The 22,517-nt window shown below is 35.6% G+C and overlaps 1 protein-coding gene across 2 annotated transcripts; it reads right to left on the reverse strand.

Annotated features, from left to right (window-relative positions):
- Positions 1 to 1,493: 1,493 nt before the first annotated feature.
- On the reverse strand, positions 1,494 to 13,906 carry LOC144447564 (high mobility group protein 20A-like). 2 transcript variants are annotated; one of them, XM_078137628.1, is made up of 10 exons: positions 13,793 to 13,906; positions 12,717 to 12,855; positions 11,506 to 11,591; positions 11,255 to 11,313; positions 10,662 to 10,874; positions 10,229 to 10,399; positions 9,381 to 9,456; positions 8,492 to 8,707; positions 6,131 to 6,278; positions 1,494 to 1,996 (listed from the first exon to the last, which is right to left on the reverse strand). In XM_078137628.1, exons 2-10 carry the CDS (start codon positions 12,845 to 12,847, stop codon positions 1,981 to 1,983), a joined length of 1,116 nt encoding a protein of 371 aa, XP_077993754.1. In that variant the 5' UTR covers positions 12,848 to 12,855; positions 13,793 to 13,906; the 3' UTR covers positions 1,494 to 1,980. The 2 variants fall into 2 exon arrangements, with proteins under 2 accessions (XP_077993754.1, XP_077993753.1); XM_078137627.1 differs by having other exon boundaries at positions 10,217 to 10,399.
- Positions 13,907 to 22,517: the final 8,611 nt, after the last annotated feature.

Here is a 22,517-nt window from a genome sequence, read left to right on the forward strand (position 1 = left end):
ACTAGCTGCCCAGCTACGATTGGCAGTGTAGACCCAACAGGGTGGCAGTTTGGATATCCTTTCACATTGTCACACAGGCTGTAAAGTGAAATTCCTCTATTTCAATCAAAGTCACCTCCCTGAATAAAACTTTCATGAGTGAAAAGTTAATAGGCACATTAGATTAAACCATGACGCAGGGCTCTCCCTATCAGTGTGCTCTCTGTTAAAAAACAAATTTGTTTGCTGAGTATTTTTCGAATTTTCTTGTGAGTCACCACTTGATAAGGGGTAGTGGAAAACCAGATACGATGCATCACAAGTGTATTAGTGATGGATTGATTTTGGCATATAGGGCACAGTATTCCCTGTACTGGTTGGAAACTACACCTTACTCAAATATTGTACCCCCAAACAACATGCTTCTAATCAGTTCCACTGTTTACAAAAATTATGAACTTGATAATAATCTACCATTGTCATTTTTGATATTCTTAGAATATCAATATTCATGAATATTTACTGACAACCAGCACTCCTTTGAAACTGGGGAGGACCCCACCTTTGGAAATGTATATTGATTGACAACCAGCACACCTTTGAAACTGGGGAGAACCCTGTCTTTGGAAAGTGTTCTGACTTGACTCATCTATAAATCCTGTTGATATGAATTTCACAAGTCTTTTGATCACATTGAGTAACAATCAATAAGCCCTGCATAGAAATTAATAGTAAAGTATTTTGTATGCACATATCTTTTACATTCTGTAAACAAACATAGGAATAGTATGAATGAAACGACATGAAATAAACACTTGGTGTCTGTGCCATGGGAGCCTATAAAATCAATTATTATGCAAGCTCACCTTGTTTTTAATATTTTTTCCATGGGGAAAATAATCACAAGAAAAGTGTGGACATATGCAACAGATTTTTTTTTTTAAATGTTTGATTCTAGAATGAGTGAGTATTTGCAATGTAGGGAATTCATTTTCAACCCAGACCCATAGTCAAATCACTTTAAAACTGTACACGCTGTTTGATTCTGACCTATTACCGATGTCAAACATCAATACCATATAAGGAAGAAGAGATGGTGCTAACACATAGATTAGGAAGAACAGTAAAGTTGGCTGCTGACACAATAAAGTAAACTGAGTTAACATTCAGTTAGTTTAAGTTAGCTCAAAGACTTGCCACGGTGTTACTATCTAATGAAACTCTCTACACCAAGTCAGGGCTTTTGCCCTTGGAAGCACAGAAATTTGATCTGAATTTGAAATTACAACCAACAGCTGTGCTAAGTCTAAGTGGCTCGTCAGACTCTTGTAATTGGCTATCCTCCCAAACCATGTCAAGTGGTAGCATGAATACATCAAAGGTTGACATACAAGATCCCCTTAGATTTACCAGACCTGTTGGTCACCACAGCTGGTAATTTCAAATCAATGACAGATTTCTGTACTTCTAAGGGTACAATTACAAAGACTTGGCTTGGTGTAAAGAGTTTCTTGAGCTAGTACCAGTACCACTACAGGTTTCTGAGCTAAGTTTACTTAGGCTTCTGGATATATCAAGCATGCTACAAATGAAATCATTTTAGCAAAACCAAACTTGTTTGCAGTCTTAACTGTTGTTGGCATTTTAACACCTGTACATGTGAGTGTTGCAAAGTCCTGGGAAGTTCCTGTAAGCCTAATCAAATACGCATCACTATTTTTCACCAGTAAACTAAATATAATACACTTTTTTGTGTTTTTTTGTGCAAAACATTGAAATTTACAAAAGTGGAAATAATCACTTGGTGCAAATAAGTCTTCAGGATTTCCTTTACGGTGAGTGATGCAGTTACTGTCGACTTTTATATTAGTCTAGGCATAGGCACAACTATCCACTACACATGGTCCAGTCTTTATCTGTACAAAGAGTAGTGCAGTTCTGGATGGCTGCAACTTTGGTTTGCATAGCAGGGCTGACAAATATATACATTGGCTTGAACTATCATAGCTTAGGATCACTGAAAGAAATAAAGGTACACATATGGGTAGGTTTTGTTGTTGTTGTTGTTGCTGTTGTTGTTGTTGTTGTTGCTGTTGTTGTTGTTGTTGTTGTTGAAGCTGTAGTGGGTGTTGTTGTTGCCACTGTTGTCATTTATAAAGAGAAATATACACAAGAATTCCAGAAACACGTGTTGTTGTTGTTGTTGTTGTTGTTGTTGTTGTTGTTGTTATTGAAGACAAGCCATCGAAGATGACACAGCCCCCGCAGTGGATGTTTGAGACTTAAAGTCCTAGCCCCAAAAAAAATAAAGTGTGTTTTGGTGGGGACAAAGAAAACAGTATTGCTTTTGCAAATTGCCATGATTTGTCAATTGGATGATAATAATGTGTAACTGGTGCAGAATCACTAATGATTTTACAATCATTATCACTGTGCTGATAACTTGTTTGTGAAACAGTTCTTTGTAATTTGTCTGATTTACACACCTGTGTCATGCTATGGACTCTATATGTAGCTATCTCACAAGTGTTTTTGTGGGTTAATGTTTGTTGTTTTGTTGAATATATCTGTACCTTTTTTAAATGAGGTTTTGTGACATTAATTTTAAGTACACATGACAAAGGTTGTGAAACAGTTCTTTGTAATTGGTCTGTTTTACACACCTGTGGCATGCTTTTGACGCTACATGAAGCTGTTTCACTAGTATATTGTGTTAATGTGTCTTGTTCTGTTGAATACATTTGTACTTCCTTTAAATCAGGGTTCGCAACATTAATTTTACGTGCACATGATCTTTCTGTTTTTGAGAATTTTTTTTTATTATCAACTTTAAGTGTTTGTTTCATCTTATGTATATACTTTTCTTCAGTTGTACATGTTATGATGGCAGATGAACATATCCCATAATGTGCTGTAAGGTTAAAGGAATCACTTGGACTATTTGTTGTATAGACTAGTGTAGGAGTAATTTCAAAAGCCACACTTGCAAGAGAATCCTCAGTCAATGTTGATGTTAGTTGTCTTAAATGGGTACAGAGATCATGTATTGTCTTGAAAATGATAAGAACTGCATGTCCATCAGGCATTGAATAACCTTGATCATTTCTGCTATGAGGATCGAACAAGTGGAACCGGTCATCTTGAGTAAATAATGCCATACCATAGTCTTTCACTATAAGAATACACTGGGATGAAATTTCTAGAGCACTCTCAAATACACTCTCCATTTTATGAAATTCAATATCAGTGGTAGGAGTAAATTGTTGGATCCTGTACTGGTTTACAAGCATACAGACACAACAAAGGCACACACCTTGCACAACAGACATAAATACAATAACAAAGTTCTCAGAACCCGAGAACACTCTTCAGTTGAGGAGGTTAAAGTAGGATTTGGGCACCGTCCCAAATTAACTGCTGGTCTGAACATAGACCACTAGAGAACTAGAGAACACAAAGAGAACAAAAGCAAAGACAACAACCAAAATCTAATAAAACACATGTGATAGGACAGTACATACATAAAATAAAAGACAGGTGATAGGACAGTACATACATAAAATAAAAGACAGGTGATAGGACAGTACATACATTATTAGAAACTTGTCCTAGAACTCACTACAATATAAGGTGTACCAAGGATACAAACACTTGAAAGAACTAGAAATAGAAAGTTCAATTGTCTTAGTTTATATTTCAAATTACTGACTAGGTATTAGCAATAAAACAATCATGGGAATGTGTGTCCAACAATACAGGCAGTCTGTAGGAAGTTTTTATTCTGTGCACTACATGATCAATGTAAAATTAACAAAGATATTGTCCTTCTGCTGCGCTTGTATTCTTCACCTTTACTTGTATTATAATTATTACACCAGGATGTTGCTCCTGCTTGGAGGTGATATAGAAACAAACCCAGGTCCTCCAACACCAAAACAGACTTGCCCTGGTAAATTTGCAATTATTGGTAGTATACATCAAGGTTCACCCCAATTTTTGATTACTGAATCTGGTGCATGTCATTCATAAAAATTAATTGAAAACAATTCATTTCCCTTCATTTCTCTAAAATTTGATATCCTTTTAATTTTCATGAATGGAAAATGATTTTTCATCCAAATTTGCCGGAAATACGTACATTTTTAATGTGACGAATTTGGGCTAAGAATAACCGAATACGTTCAGTGCAAATGTGCAGTAACAAACATGGCTGCCACATTGGAGCTACCTCGTGGTACTACGATCGCGATTCACATCCAAACGTGATCATTTAGGACATAAATTTTACCATGGAACCGTACCGGAGTAGTTATTTCTAAAGAACATGTATAAATTTTAGGATTTTGTTCGTATTTATCGATACAATGCGAAAATTGCCGTGACATCGTACATCGTATGCGTACTGTATACGTATAACGGTATACGGCCATATATACGGGAAGGCTTGGAAATTACCGGCTTGATATACCCGGCCATAGAAACTACCAACATACCGTCTTCTACTTTACGACGGTACTACATTTACTGTTTTTGTTTCGGCTACCATTGTTATAATCAAGGCGATAAATAAGTTCATAAATGATGATAGACGCAGTGTCGCTGTTCACTTCCTTCATTAACGGCATTGAATAGAATCTCTTCTTGAAGACGTTCACACCAAAACAAACGGGCGCTGAACGCAAACAGAGGGGCGGTGCGCCCCTCAAAAACCCCTCGTGGAGAACACTGATAATGTAGGGTTAAACTTACAACGGAATCTACTGTATCGTGGAGAATGGAAGAAATTTTGTGCGAGCACTACAATTCATGAATGAAATCTAAAGCACATACGTCATCAGCCTCTTTTTGGATAACGTTGGCGATCTTGCACAATATTCTCAGATTTGGATTCACACTATTAGACATATTCATATATTAGACGAATTGGATAGGGACCAAATAATTCTCAAAAAGTACAATAAACCGTTTTCCGGCCATATTTGATGATTTTGATAAACAAATATGCATACTTGCGCTTACAACTTTCATTCAAAAGCTTTATTTACACACATACCATTTACCACAAATGTACAATTATGATTGGCACAGCATGAAATGCATTGTATGTAATGAAGTGTGCACTAGTTTTCATACAGGTACAAAGCGCATTGACAATAAAGATTAATAATTATCCAAAGCACATTGACAATAAAGAATAATAATTCTCCTTACCTTTTATCGATGCAGATATAAAAAACAAAAGTCACTCTTACAAACATCCGAATCTAATCTGAATTTGAATTCGATAATCTAAATTTGAATTCGATGATTGCAATTCTGAACCCATGTTCATACACATGGGCAATTTACTCTACAAATTATTGTTACAGACATGTGAAATATTTTAAATGTTTGTAATTCAGCTAAACCACATCGCATCCAAAAGAAAATCAGCGTGCATATGTAACTCATATCTAATTATGAATGTACCAATTTTGGAAGGAATCGGTCCATGATTGTCCGAGATATGGCTGAGGACGGACACACGCATGCATGCACGCACGGACGCACGCACACACGCACGGACAGAACCCAATTTATAAAGCCCCCGCCTCGGACTTCGTCCGACGGGGGCTAAAAAGCATGTATACATTTATAGGGAGCTGCAGTAGGTTTTTGTGTTGCCACTGTCGTTTGGGAAGAGAAATATCAAGAATTCAAGAAACATGTGTTGTTGTTTTTGTTACTGTTGTTTGTTGTTGTTGTTGTTGTTGTTGTTGTTGTTGTTGTTGTTGACATTACAGCTCACTTGTAAGATCTTAAGAATTCAAAACACATAAAAGCTGTAGTTGGTTTTGTTGTCTGTGCAGTTGTTGTGAATTGACTGTCACTTGTCTGGCGTCAAAACATCTTATTTAGTTGACGTGTACCCATAGCTTTGTTGTTCTTATTATTGGAAAGGACTAATTTGCATGGAAAGCTCAAAGCAAAAGTGTTATTTTTTGCTGAGGAGGGGCAGGTGTCATGAGAAATAACCACAAATTTTCATACATCAAAGAAGTCTGTACATATTTCCACAGTTCTAACAACACTTATCCACAGAGTACTCAAGATCTTCTCAATTGTTGCGATGTAAAAGACTTGATGACTAAACTTTAGTTTTGTTACTTACCTTTCATATCTTTGGTAATCTAATCTACTAATGATTTCTCTAACTGTTGATATGAGAGATTCATTTTCTTGCGGTGAATCCAAAATAATCTGGTGAAGTTTTGTCATATAGTTGTCTATAGTATTCATGGATGGCAGTTCATTTGAACCTAGCAATAATAAAAACAACGTGGATTTAAAAAATAATCAATTCATGTCATCAATTGGAACTCTCAAATATCATCGTCAGAGAATGGGGACGGGTTATCCAGGCAAATTAGAGAATCTCTCCACATCAGAAGACAAGGGGGCAACACCCTCTCCACAATCACATCATCACCACTATGACATGTAGTGGTAAAGCCAGCACACTTACAGTTTGACTATGCCTATACATGTACTATAAAGCTAAGCAGTAAAGCCAGCAAACAGACAATTGACAAGCCTGTCGACCTGAACAGGTGAAATGTTATTCGTAGGTAATTACGACATTTGGTCATGGTGCAACAACTAATTATTACAACATGGATCATTTATTGAGTAGAAGCCAAGATTTAGCATCATACACAGCACCTTAAAGATTTCAAAACATGATTACAACAAGTAACACTGAAGCAAAGCACTCTCTCTATGTGCTACACTCATTTATAGCATTCATATTACAACAAGTAACACTAAAGTAAAGCAATTTCTATATGTGCTACACTTATTTATAGCATTCACATTAAGTGTAAAAGTATACTCTTTCAATTGGTTTATTTACAAGCCTAGCATGTGGACTTTCTAATGTGGTCAATTAGCAAATGAAACAGTATACTTTTACACTTGATATGGATGCTATAAATGATTGTGGTACATACAGAAAATGCATTACTTTGGTGTTATGGGTTGTATTAGCAAATGAAACAGTATACTTTTATACTTGATATGGATGCTATAAATGATTGTGGTACATACAGAAAACACTTACTTTGATGTTATGGGTTGTATTAGCAAATGAAACAGTATACTTTTACACTTGATATGGATGCTATAAATGAGTGTGGTACATACAGAAAACGCTTTACTTTGGTGTTATGGGTTGTATTAGCAAACGAAACAGTATACTTTTACACTTGATATGGATGCTATAAACGATTGTGGTACATACAGAAAACGCTTTACTTTGGTGTTATGGGTTGTATTAGCAAATGAAATAGTATACTTTTACACTTGATATGGATGCTATAAATGATTGTGGTACATACAGAAAATGCTTTACTTTGGTGTTATGGGTTGTATTAGCAAATGAAACAGTATACTTTTATATTTGATATGGATGCTATAAATGGTTGTGGTACATACAGAAAATGCTTTACTTTGGTGTTATGGGTTGTATTAGCAAATGAAACAGTATACTTTTACACTTGATATGGCTGCTATAAATGATTGTGGTACATACAGAAAATGCTTTACTTTGGTGTTATGGGTTGTATTAGCAAATGAAACAGTATACTTTTATATTTGATATGGATGCTATAAATGGTTGTGGTACATACAGAAAATGCTTTACTTTGGTATTATGGGTTGTATTAGCAAATGAAACAGTATACTTTTACACTTGATATGGATGCTATAAATGATTGTGATACATACAGAAAACGCTTACTTTGATGTTATGGGTTGTATTAGCAAATGAAATAGTATACTTTTACACTTGATATGGATGCTATAAATGATTGTGGTACATACAGAAAATGCATTACTTTGGTGTTATGGGTTGTATTAGCAAATGAAACAGTATACTTTTACACTTGATATGGCTGCTATAAATGATTGTGGTACATACAGAAAACGCTTTACTTTGGTGTTATGGGTTGTATTAGCAAATGAAACAGTATACTTTACACTTGATATGGATGCTATAAATGATTGTGGTACATACAGAAAATGCTTTACTTTGGTGTTATGGGTTGTATTAGCAAATGAAACAGTATCTTTTACACTTGATATGGATGCTATAAATGATTGTGGTACATACAGAAAACGCTTTACTTTGGTGTTATAGGTTGTATTAGCAAATGAAACAGTATACTTTTACACTTGATATGGATGCTATAAATGATTGTGGTACATACAGAAAACACTTACTTTGATGTTATGGGTTGTATTAGCAAATGAAACAGTATACTTTTACACTTGATATGGATGCTATAAATGATTGTGGTACATACAGAAAACGCTTACTTTGATGTTATGGGTCGTATTTCATGTCATGACAACACAACTATGTTCTCTCTAACCCCTATTTAAAATTCCCAGTGTGATCCTCTTGACCTAATGAAAATCACACTCAAAACCACTCCATGTAATAAAACTTTTTATAGTCTCATTTCTTTCTCACCTGGCAAGGGTACATGTGCAAAATTTGTTGTGAGTGATCCTCTGAGAGCATCTAGGTGTTGTTGTAAAGCCATATTATGATTTCTTTGTTGGACTGCTTCAACTTCTAGTTTCTCTACAGCTGCTTTCATGTTTTCAATGTGTTTAGTTAGAATAGCATTTTGTTCTTCATATTCTGTGTTGGCCTTTCTGAGTTGACGTAATTCTTGTTCTCTACCTGCAACACACAATATATATAAATGACCTTGTTTGGAGTAGCTTGAATGTACTACTTATTATGTCAAACATAAACAGTCACTGTTGTCAATTCATGGTTCATGTATTGTTTGTGTATTCATGGTGTGTTTCACATATCTTTGACCATGAAACACATAGGTATTAAATATTACCGAATACATGTTTGGTCCCAAATATCTCTCACTGTCTCAGACACAAGGTTGGAGATATATTGTTAATCTTGGTAGATATAAGTACATCATTCTGTGAAAACTACTGACAAGAATTACTGCATCATATAGATATCATGATTTTGATGACTTTCACTTGTGTGCTTTAGTTAACACAACTGTACAATTAGGACCTGGTTGAATAAGGTTGTAAGGTGAATGCTTTTAATAATAATCCGATGCACTTAGACGCTGCAATGGGTTGTTGCTCCCCCAGCCACTGAGTTGAGGAAGTACAAAGGGCTATAGACCCATGCCAAGGGTAATAATTGTGAGTGGCTGGAGCTCTCAGGAGAACGGGCACATTATAAATACACATTATAATTATTATTATTATTTCACCACAACTAGGGTTGTTTTCACTGCCATCTCACTGGTCCTATGCAAATGTATTGGGAGTGACGTTAATGTTACATGTAAGTGTTCAGTCAAATATTTCCATACCTTTATTGTGATCCATGAATTCTTCTGTAAAGATGGGAATATCAAAACCTGGAAGATCTTCCTCTCCATCATCAAACTATAAATAGTTAAACACATTGCATTTGTCAGTATTGAAGAAGATGTACTATTTGTAGGTATATTGTATTTGTGAGCACTGAAGACGATAAATTCTCTGTATGTACACCAGCGCAGGAAGTGTTTTTAGCAAAGGGTGGCAAGTAGATAAAATCTGCTGGGATTCCTCAGTGATTTTACCACGGTTCCAAAATAGAATTATGGTAGATCGTATGGCAAACTATGCCCCATTTACCCCCTTTTTTCATCTTTCTGTTACTGGGGTTCCCCAACCTTGGTAAAAACAATGTGAAATCATGCTGAACAAGAGTGCTAAATGCTGTTTGTCATTTCTGAGCACCCCTTCTCAATATTCATATTGAAAAAGACTTCAATTTCAGCAAAAGTGTTAAGCAGCCCCCAGATCAAACTGAGACTCTCCCTTCCTGGTCTCTTATCAGCAACAACAGGCTAACAATCTCTAAGCCCTCTTGCGAAAAAATTTTCTAGTAAACACTGCCACATAGTATAACGCCAGTGAAAATCATTCATACATACTACCGGGTATTTATCACTGGCACTATTAAAATCAACATCACTGCTGTCAAAAAGCCTACTATTATATCAACATAAATACAGTATATATTAATACCACATTGATAAAAAAAACAGACTGTTTACTGCTCAAAAATCTGCATCAACAAATCATTATTTTTGCTATAAAATGATGAAACTATCTTTGCATATAATAATGATAAACTGATAAAACTTTCATTGCTTACTTCCAAACCCACCTCTGCAGTCGCCCCATTTACACCTCTATTTTCTGTGTCTTCTATCATCTCAGCTTTCCTCTTCTTTTCTTGTAACTTTTTGGTGAAAAGTCGATAGGAATCTGTCTGTTGATACTGTTCTAATTCTTTCATATACCTTTCTTTATCCTTCTCAGCTTCATCTAAGTACCTCTTCCGTGGGGGAAAAAGATAATGAAAAATTAATGTATCTTGTACTCGATAGTAAAATGTGGATGCATGTGGGAAAGCCCCTGATAAGCCAAAAATTAGTGTGTCCTCTATTACACACAAACATTTTTTTCGTCAGTCAAAATGATAAAATGGGTTTGCTTGTGAGTCACCATAAACTTTGGTGGGTTACTTTACTTCATTGATATGTGCAATGTTTAGAAGAGCATGCTAGCTCACACGTCAAAAAGGCAAATTTACTTACCTGCTTTTCTGTTTGTGACAGTTTACTCCATTCATTTCCCAACATCTTTGTGATTTCAGGAAAACTCAGTGTTGGATTCTCATTACGGACTTTTTCTCTTCGATCATTGAGAAACCTAATGTAGCCAGTAAGAGGAGCTCTTGGCGCATTGATGTCTTTCAGATGTTTTCTTCTTTTCTTACCTTTTGGCCAACCACCTTTACCTTTAGTTCTCTGAAATGAGGATACAGGAGAAATAAAGATGCCATGGTGTTTCACTCATGAGATAAGATGCTTTTTAACACACACACACACACACACACACACACACACACACACACACACAACTTCAATTATACAGGTGCTGTACAGAAGTAGTCAAAATCACTAAAGACTGTGTGTAATTTTATCAGCAAAACTCTGTTTCTACTGCACTGAGGAGAAAGTCTTCCTTTCATACATCATTTTACATGGGAATTTCGGTAAAATGACTAAAAAAAATTATACCAATTTTCCCAGCAAAATTAATGACACATGTAAAATAAAATTATTATACATCAGCTTTATCTCTCTGAATTAATGATATGAACAAAGACATGTACACAGGACCATACCTCCTCTTTGTTGGTTTCTTGCACATCTTGTGATGATGTGTCTTGTTGAAGTAATTCAACTGTTAAAAGAAAAGACAGATACATCAGAAGTCATACATTATATATTGTAAAACAATAAGTCTTGCCCCCCCCCCCCCCATCAAATTTTCAAAACTATAAAAATATTGATTACATGTAGTTAGAGGAGAAGTAGAATGACGGCAATTATACAATTCTAAGAACAACTACCGGTACTACATGTATATTCTTACCTTGTGAAATATCTGTTATCAGCTCAGGATTATTGAGGGACTGGGTGGTAGTTGTGGTGAAGTTTGGACCATCTGCACCAGTAAAACTACAACATTAAACAACACTACAGTCAATGTCAATACTACAAAAACACTTAATCAAATCTATTCTATTACTGAATGGTATGGTCTTGTATTTTCCCTGACCTTATTTCAAAGCTTGTGAATAACTAATATCATACCGTGTACATGCCAAGTTGAAGAACAAATATGGAATATAATCTCTGTTTGCATTATGTCACAACAACATGTGTCTATGTCATAACGCGTGTCTACGTCACTGGTTTTGCTGTGTTCGAAAGATGAGTCCAAAAGTCCAAAATTTCCATTACTTTCCTCGATTTTTCTTTGGTATTACTGGTGCTGGTATAATTAAATTATTCCCCAATATTTGTCTTCATTTAGCCAGAAAATATTCGTCTAGCGACTCGTAGTGACAAAGGCCCCTTAGGTCACTTGTATTTTCCTTGGCTGCACAAAGAAAAATATTGGGGAATAATTAGCCTGTTCAGACTACGAATTTTGTGTAGGGCCAGGCCATGGCCAGGTCCTGGTCTGGGACAAAAAAACAGGTGTGAACGGTTTAGCCAGGGCCTGGCCCGGACAAGATTTGGTCCCAGACGAGAAGGTGGTTCAGGCCCTGGCCTGGGCCGGGCCTGGTCTTGTCCCAGAGCAAAAACGTCCGTGTGAATGCAGACCTTGTCCCAGATGATGCCCTCTCATGTTGACCTACAGTATATGTTGACCTTTTTACTATTGTCTAAGCGTCCCATGAATGTGTAATGTTATTATCAGTTGGAAAGTAAACAATTATCGAAGTCAGCCATATTTAACAATAGTAGCGTTGATGTGACTGAGGGCGCTGTTTTTGTCCTAGACTCGATGACGACAAATATGCAATCTGAACGCAGACCAAAAGTTAACACCTGATTAATTTGTTTACTGGGACCAGGCCGTGGCAAGGTTTTTTACATATGTGAACACCCTTAATATCTAATCAAAAGCCACCTGATGCTGCTGCACATGCTGTTCTGTACTGTGTAAGATATGTACATGTACTACCACAATTGTCAAGTGATTGTGATACAACTTACAATAGTTTTTTTCTGAAGTAATACTGTACTTGAACAGGTTATGGGTATGATACTGGATTACATAGTAGTAGTTTTTACCTTGCATCAACTGTCAAATCGTTGCTCTCTTTTGAAACTTCATCATCAAAGCTTTCATAATTAAAAAGTGAACTGGAAGTGCCAGTATTGGACATAAGTCCCTGGTTGGAGTTACTATCTCCTAGATCCATTCTTCCTCCTGAAATAATTCAATCAAAACATCATTTTGTGAAAATCACTACACAAACAACAACAATACTCAGACATTTAGGTAGGATATGATGGTAATAAATTCAGGTTTTTTAATCATTTGTTTTTCATTAGAGTGAAATGGAATATATAACATTTAACAATACTATATAGAATTGAAAAGGTGATATTTGAAGTGATGATAATGGTGGTGGTGGTTGGGGTGATGATGATTGTGATGACGATTATGACAAAGATGGTGATGGTAGTGGTGGTGGTGGTGGTGGTGGTGGTGGTGGTGGTGGTGGTGGTGGTGGCGGTGGCAACGACGGCAATGTTTGGGATGATGATGACGATGATGATGATGATGATGATGATGATGATGGTGATGATGATAATGATAATGATGATGATGATGATGATGATGATGATGATGATGATGATGATGATGATGATGATGATGATGATGATGATGATGATGATGATGTTGATGATGATGATGAGCGTGATGATGATGAGCGTGATGACGATGATGCCATAAAATGCATGGATAGCACTTAACAATTGCAACCGATAGTCAAAAACCCATAATAACTTGTAGTGGAGAAGTGAAAAGAAGACGAACTCACAGTCTACATCACTTTTCACTACAATAATATAAATCACTGACAAACTATCAAGGAATAAACATTGCGTGGTTACCACATTAAATTATGACTGCACTGCTGATTATATGAAACATACGTAAGAATCTATTAATGTAACTGTCGTGTACGTGCTGGAATCTTTCTGATGGATGGTAATGGTGAAGACGACGGATGATGATCCCGGGATAATAATATACACATGATGATGATGACCGTTCCGGAATGCAAATACAAAACAATGCAAATAAGTTGAGATCACAAAAACGAGGGGAAGACACAGAAAGTGAGGAATGTAGTTACCTTACAAGAGATATATGTTTGTAACGTATTTGCCAAGTCGCCAGAACTCACACAAATCAAAGAAACTCATTCACAATGCCAGTCCACTGTTGCTTACTCTCGGATGAAGTGTCATGACCCTGGGTACATCACATCAATTTGGGGTCAGGCGCGCATCAATAATAAAGTAATTCGCCCTTTGATCCCAAAGTACAAAGTGAACTTACCAGTAATTTGCCTTGTTCTTATTTCTCCTTCACTGAAATATTATTTTTCCGATTATGTGTATATAGTCATATATAATGTTATATTTTCCGCGAGATATTCTGCGAAATATTACCTTTGTTTGGGTGAGTAGTGCGGTAGTAATTATTCAAAATGGCGACTTCCTTGCTGTTGTGCTTGGAGCGATCGTTGCAGACAGTAATTCGAATATTTCAACGTTGCAATATCAGTTTTGGTTTATTTTGATTGTAAATATATCTTTAGCTACCCTCTCAATCATGCATTAAAAGAAAAATATGCTATCCTCAGAAATATATTTGATTATGCGTAAATTTGTCATATATGTATCGCGAGTATCCCATAATAGTCACTGGGGTCGTCTGTCTACACATGCAAATGAGGCAGCATGAAACATTTCCGCTTCAGCGCTATTGTCCCTTGGATATGAAGTCAAAGCGTCCTAAACAAAAGGTGTTGTTGCGTGCTTGACACTTATTCTCCGTTGGTAAGAAGACGTTTACAGGTGAGTGTAAAGCATGTGTTTTGATTTAGGTGAATTATTTGACAGTTTTTGGAGTTATTTTGGAAAGCCGCGTCTCGAACATGCATGCAACGTGTACATACTACATGACATACCGTTCAAAACAAGAAGTTGGATGTAGTGACCACAACACATTTGAGTATGAGAGTTGCTCAACGTCCACGACACACTTGCATCATATTGCCAATGTCAGTGCTAAGGGTTGTGATACTTCTCACCATACACCAGAAGTTAGAATGTGTGATCGAAAATCATTCTTGACAGACTGGCTTATTTATTGGACGGAGACTTTGGAAAAGATTTTGATTATTATATTTCTGTAAACGACCTAAAAACGTGTTCAGGTGGGGTTTTTATACTGGTTTGCCTGAATAGATCATTAGATGTGTATTTCCTAGCAATGTAGCATGGTTTTTGGACACATCAGAAAATATATATTGTTTCTCACCTTTCAAACACTCCAAATAAGTATAAAGTTGTATTGACACTTGCAGTTGTAAACCTCAGACCACGAAATAAGTGTCTGAGATTGCGTCTACATTACAAGCAGGGTACATGTTCGTATGGTGGACTTCTTCCAAGTCCCAAGACAATATTGCTTTCCCCCCCAAAAAAAAAAAATGTGTATACACATAGCTCGCTTTGTAACCCAGACAAAATGAAGACTACTATATCATTTTGATTAGGGCTGTTCGAGTACATTTTACGGCGACTCTATAAAAAATTATGAAAAGAAAACTGGGCTAGTGACCGTCAGGTTTGCCATCAAATTGCATAAATTACTGTATTAGGCCACAGTCTCTCTCTATCACTGACTAGGTACTAGTATATCTTGGAGGAATTATACTGACTATTTGATGGTACAACTGTACAAAATCCACCACATAGTATGCCAAAGTACAGGATATGGTTCTCAGTTCACACTGGTACCTTCATGGTGTACTTTCATGTCATTGAACTCAACTTGGAATCTCAGTAAACCATAAAGTAATACATAAATAATACAAACTGGTCTAGAGCATTTCCAATCCCAACAAAACCAAGGCCACACACACTGTGACACAAATTATACAAGAATGGGCATCACAATTCAAAAAAGTAAAAAATTATGCAGTATGTGTTTACAGCCACGACTGACCACAGTATGGTGCACTTTAGTTGAGACTCTTTATATTGTAATCATAATGGACCTTTGTTTTAACAAGCTACAGCATGTGCCAATTACCAGTATAATTTTGTTATAAGTACCCCGGTATATTTATATGTATAATTCAGAATTATGCCACTAAGTTCATGGTGCCTCTGCTAATTCTGAGCCTGCATTGAAGTTTCACCGTTAGTAATAGTAATAATGATTGTTTGAATGGGTAAATCAAGTGTGACCAGGAAGTGTAATAGAAATTGATTTCATGTATCAGAAAGCATGGTGTTAAATAAAGATGCAGTTAAATGTAGAGAAAAATTACAAATGTAACTCATCAGCCAATTTTTTAAGTGACCATTTTTCCAGATAATTGTTAGATACATAAAATACAAGAATAGAAGGCCCATGCCCCATTTAAGCCATCTTGTACATTGTACTGTTGTGTTCAGGATGAGATCTCGTAAATGATTTTTAAAAAGTCACGCACTATTTTTTGATAATTTCCTTCCTTGTGTTCAATTGTTTTGATATGTTGTACCTAACAAGTGATCAAACACTATCAGCAACCCACAATTTATAATTTGTTGACAAGCAATTACAAATATATTAATGGTCCAAACTGTTTATTCATGATACTGTTCACATGTAAAGTTGGTGTGGTGTACCAAAGTATGGTACCACTTGTGACTATTATACATATATTTCAGCTATTTCTATTGATTGAACCAGTTCTGTTAAAAATTAAATTTGTGTATAGTTAATGGAATAACTACTGGGTTTTTCAGATGTACATGTAAGTAATCTTTGAACATCTCTTTAATATACACCACCTTATCAAATGGGCCCATTATGACAGAGATTGCATGAAGGTGGGTGGATTATTGAGTGTTGCCAAACCAGAATCAATTATTAAACCTTCAGAAATTACTACATTAGCTATATACATTCTGTGAAATTGTTTCAGCAATGCACTTTATTACTTATACTCTTGTTCTTTTCTAACCATTTGATTACTCTTTTTACATAAAGTTTTCTTTCACCATGGAATTACTAAAATGGGCAATGATTTCCTGATTTAAGTGACTGATGGTTTCTTCACTTCAAATAGTCAAACCCTGCTACTAACATTGACTAAAGATATATCAAAAACAAATTGAATACCACTGTCCTCTATACAACACCATGAGTATGTATAACATACAAGTACTCTCCCTCAAATTGAAGCACAATTATTTTATCATTCATTTTGTCCACGAAAAAAATTAGTGTTTTCCTGCAGACGGCAAAGTAGGGACTCGATTCTGACATTTTCCATTTCCTTCTCCTGCAACTAGTGTTAAAGAATGGGACTATGTCAGAATCGAGTCCTGACATTAATATTCCATCTACAAGCAGGATGAAATATATGCTCTGTCTTGTGAGAATGGTTTACGAAAGATGTATAATCTAATTTCTTTCATCAGTATCATTTGGACTTTGCTTTATTTTGTTTTAGTTTAATCCAATCTTGTCATTCCATCCATTTACAATCAGATTCACCACAAAGAAAACAATTAGCGCAAAACAATGCTTCTTCGGAGAGGTCAGGGTATATAGGTCATCTGCTCATAGTTAAATTATAAGCAGGTGATGAATATCTCCTGAGATAAGATTACATGTAGATAATTGGAATTACAAATGATTTGAGATGGGACATCTGCTGTGCACATTTTTCTTCGGAAGCACATGGTGAGATAGAGACCTGCTGGGAACAATTGTCATTTGTTGTATTGTCTGATAATTGACAATGTCTGAAGGACCATAGCCTAGGGTCTATGAAAGGACCAACATCATTCACCAAAAAGTCAGTGGCCCAGCATGTGATTGGTTTTAGCATGGAAGTATAACCACGGGTGATACTTCCATGATTTTATGTTCAGAATTCTCTGGTCAACATTTCATCATATCTTTTCCAGTATTACCTCTGCAGCTGTGTTTTCACTTGTATGTATGTTTGTTTGTTTGTTTGTTTGTTAGAAGGACATCAGAAAAAATTATGGACAGACTGTAGATGAAACTGCTGGATACGATTTTCTGTGAGACAAAGACCAGTTTATTAAAAATTTTGGTGGAGATCTACGAGTAACTCTGGATCCTTGATATTGAAACCACGTAAAATGAAGTCTTATAAATTAGTAATATTAGCTCATACTGATTTCATGTACATATTACTTATGCAGTGGTCATACTTTAATTATGACATAACAGTAGAAGCTACAAACATCAAGCACCAACCACTGAGGGCATCCTTCTTTGGTTTTTGAATAGTATATATGTGTACACATTATAACTGCCCCACTGTACAAGCTGATGAGACTGTTAAACAGTGGAAGAGATAAATTGCTCTATAGTATTTATACCCATTGTGTTGATATGTGTTCGTCTATTGGAAATTGAGTAAAAATAAATTGTATATGTCAAATACACTTTTATTTTGCGTTGACATGATCTCTGGAAAATAATGTAATGAAGGTGCTCATTTGAATAAAAAACAAAAATATTCAAATGTAATATGATGTATTAGAGAGGCCATGTAGTAAATCATATGTTCAATAAATTCTAAAAACCTGCATTTTCACCATGAAATACATTTTAAAAAAGCTATTTTGAATACCATAAAATGCATTTCTGCACAAATTACAAAGGGCAATGTTTCCATATACCAACTTTGCCTAATTCGTTGTGATACATCGTTTCAACTTTCACAAAAGATGCCCGTTCACAGTACCTCTTAAACTGAAGAAGAGAAGAACTTATTTGGTGTCTCAGATTGTTGCATGAACTGATGCAATACCAAAGCTAAATTAAATAGTTCAACTCTTTCATAGTATAGTTGATGACTTCTTTAGTGATACTTTGCACTTTTTATTGGCTGCAAAACATTCTATAGAAATAACATTCCCACCTGGTTTGGTATCCTTGTGAATAATGGCTGCTAAACATTGTTCAAGCAATGGGCCTAATAGAGAGTGGGTCATTAACCTTACATGTAACAACAGTGGAAGAACAGTGGACCGACTCCAAAATAAACATCTGTATTCAAGCGCTGGCGTTAGGGTTAGGTATAGGACCAGGACCAGAGTCCCTAATATTAACTGAAAGTTGTTGTTTATCATTCACCACAAATGGTCCGTGCTCCATACATGTACTTGGCTCCCTCAATGCCCCCATAACTGTTTTTCATTCCACTTGGTTACTTCAGTAAAATCAAGATATTCAAATGCTGTATTGGTCTTGAATAGAGAGATTGTATACTGATGTCTTTGACATGACAACAATGGTCTCCATTACTAGTACGTGGTTGGGTTTGCGTACGTCTTGTATGACGTGTGGTTGTCATTGCCGCTAGCCAAGCTTTGATTGTATTCAGCCATGATCATCATGTTGTACAAAGAAACAAGTTTCTTAAAAACATTCGTCATAAAAGTAAATTTCTCATTATGTGTGAAGCTCAGCTCTTAAAGTTAAACATTCAATTGTGTATGTATGCCAAGCTAATAGTTCAAATTCTGTTTACTAGAAACTAGAACTTGTGTTTGTGCAAAGTAAGTAAGTTGGTTGCATCACATGTATTTTTAGATGATAGGTATGTCTGTGTTTTGTATGATAATCATGCCATCAGCACTAGTAGTATTGTGTTTAGAGAAACTATTTTGGTCTAACAAAATATTTTCAAAGGTAGAAATGTAATCGGGTGAGATCTGCGATGTATATATTCAAATTGAACTGTTTTAGACCAAGAAGTACAATAATCCAATGTCAGATTATTGTAAGATTTGGATTTGAAAAAAAGTTGTCTGGCCGAGGTACAAAAATGGTCCTGAACAAAAGGATGATCCCTTGTTCCACAGACAAGATAGCTGTAATCCAAGATCATGGCATTCAAAATCAAACAGAAGGTTTAAAACTTAAAGTTAACTGTAGTGTGCATTACTGAGAGTGACATACAACAACAAAGAACTCAATAGATTCAAGGGTTCCATCTATCTTGTGGTCAGAAATCTCCAGGTATCTGGCAGCATATATCACATGCAGTTTGAATATTATCAATTAGGAATGATTTTGTCATATCCCGTTGTTATAAACACCTCAGAGTTAAATTGTACAAATGATGGTGCGCAGTAGGGACTGTCAGCCTATGTAGGGTAGGTAACTAGGTAGACATGCATGTGGTGTCTCTAAATTGACAAGCCTGTTCATTTCCAGACATCATCTGTGGAGAGACCATACATGTATGTAACAAGGTCAGTTTCCTAATTGGCTCATCATTTTCCATTGCTCTCCAACAAGGGACACATGATTAGGTAATGTCAAGTAGATTTTGATGAGTCCTAACTTGTTGATGTGTTATTCTATAATTGTTAGTTTATGGACTTTGTAGCAATCCTGTTTGTTTTAGTTCTAGTATTCCCATAAACTCTGTTTTATTGTCTGTTGATGTAATAATAGTTTGTCACAAATGGTTACAAATGATGTCTAGACAGAGAATTAAAATTGCATTCTCCCCTCCAGACTTCTCCCTTGCCACCCCAGCTAGTCCTTGGAAAACCTGCAAAATCTTGAAATTTCCAAATGCAAGTTGATGACATATATTGGTGTCTATTTGAGGGAGCATTAAGTGTCGATTGCCCCTTTCAAGGTCATGAACAGAGCTGAGTTCTGGAGTCTGGCATTTTAGAAACTCTTTTGATTGATTGATTGATTGATTGATTGATTGATTGATTGATTGATTGATTGATTGATTGATTGATTGATTGAACAAATGAACAAACGAATGAATGAACAAACTAATAAGTGAATGAATGATTGATTGGTTGGTTGATTGATTGATAGATTGATTGATTGATTGATTGGTTGGTTGGTTTGATAAATGATTGATTAATCAGCCTTGAACCTTCAGTGTACATGTATACTATGTGTAAAAATAGCTAGTTAAGAAAGAATTGTACATTTCTTATACACATGATTTAATATACAGAATATAGCAGTCAGTATCAGTATGTGATTTATTTTTATGTCTTAAGTTATCAGACCATAACAATATCATCGAATTTATATATGGCAGTGAACGCTATAACTGCCATAAACCAATTTTATAAAAATACAGTGCAGATCTACATTAGATGTAAAGTAACCACCACCACCCAATATTATTTTCATTCGTGGGAAAAATGCAGTGTAGTCTAGACTCACAACCTGTCATACGTGTAAAGTATACAAAATTATTATTGTGTACATTTGTCTCAATGTCACTTTACATTTAGAAAGGTATCATATTAACAAGATTTGTCTTTGTTGTTAGTGTTTGATGGAATTCACTGAATTCATCAGTTTAATGATTCATTACTAAACAGATTTACTAATCTGTAATACTTAATTTATTCAATGATCAAACAGAGTCAACCAGTAATGTCTCTTCTCCCACACCCATTTTTTCCACCCACTCCCCAAAAGTTCATAAGTTTGATTAATGTGTGCCTCTAATCTGTATGTCAGACAAGCTGACCTGGAATCCATGCAGTCCCAGACTATCAAGACTTACGATTGTCAGATGATACAGTATGATATCGATACCAGACAAACCCTTTCAAATTTAGGACAGACACAGGGCTTGAAATTACTTTAACTTGTTAGTCATAGGTGACCAACAGTCCCATATTCCTGAACTGAAGACAGAGTTCCTCTATTGGAAATATGTGTGTTATAAAAATATTATGTTTGTAAATCTTCCATCTGTAAAAATCATTGCATAATCAGTGGTAGCCTGAGTGGGTAGCCTGAGTGGGCTACCAGCTGCAGATTATGGTAGTCCAATGACTTGAATTGGTCGTCTGTGGACACGGGACTAAGTCATGAAAGTACAGATTATGGAATGATCAAAGAATACTCATGCATTTACACTTTACATGATTAAAATCATAACTTACACGTGTATCTTCAAGTGCATGTACAAAATGTATTCTGTTGGTTTGTGTAAAAACCAGAAGAATATTTAAGATGATTTAATTTATCAAAAACTTATACAATGTATATATGATCCCATGTCAAAATTATTGTTATATCTATTATCGAGGTATGCATATTTTTCCATAACCGGGAACACTGAAAATATCAGGTCAGATCAGTAAATCCAAATATCCTTATAACCATGGAGAAAAGGAGAATTTTCATAAGTTCTTGAAAAATAATTTGGTGAACTGATGAAAAGATCTCATTCTCTTTACTGTATTTCAGCATAGGATTAATTGGCTCACATCCAGAGCACTTCATAAATCTCATATTCTTCACACAAAAAAACATATATGTAGGTGCAGAATCCTTCAGGTCTAAATTTAGCAGTTTACTTGGAAAGGTAAAGTCATTGCGACAAAACCTTGTAATATTCTTTGAATTCTGATGTCATCGTTTACATAAGATTTCAGTAACATACAGAGATTAATTGATTAACCTGAAGGGTGTAGAGCTGAAAAGGTGTTGCATAACATTTGACGTAGATGTTAATGTTGTGGTATAGGTCCTCAAGAAACTCGGACAAAATCAGCTCATGCACACATTCATGTACCACCCTTTACACTGCTCATATCACTGACCACACAGATCAAACCTCTCTGTCGTTGTTGTAATCAGTGTGCAGTTATGTTCAAAAAGCAGGTATGTAGATTGAGTGTTTTTTTCATGAATGACACATCCAGAAGAATTCTAAGAACATAATGATGTGTATTTTGGTAATGTTGAAAGGTTTGTAGTTGTGAAAGGTGTGATTTTTTTCTCAGGTAAAAGCTGATTTCCTGTTGTAC

Source organism: Glandiceps talaboti, chromosome 16 (genome assembly GCF_964340395.1).
Source record: "Glandiceps talaboti chromosome 16, keGlaTala1.1, whole genome shotgun sequence".
In the NCBI taxonomy this organism is placed as follows: domain Eukaryota; kingdom Metazoa; phylum Hemichordata; class Enteropneusta; family Spengelidae; genus Glandiceps; species Glandiceps talaboti.

Excerpts from the sequence above, each read along its gene's own strand:
- LOC144447564 (XM_078137627.1), bottom strand. The coding sequence starts at position 12,847 with ATGGATCTAGGAGATAGTAACTCCAACCAGGGACTTATGTCCAATACT. Across the intron at positions 11,314-11,505 it reads GATAACAGATATTTCACAAG|TTGAATTACTTCAACAAGAC; the intron begins GTAAGAATATAC and ends TTCTTTTAACAG. Across the intron at positions 6,279-8,491 it reads TGCACATGTACCCTTGCCAG|GTTCAAATGAACTGCCATCC; the intron begins GTGAGAAAGAAA and ends TATTATTGCTAG.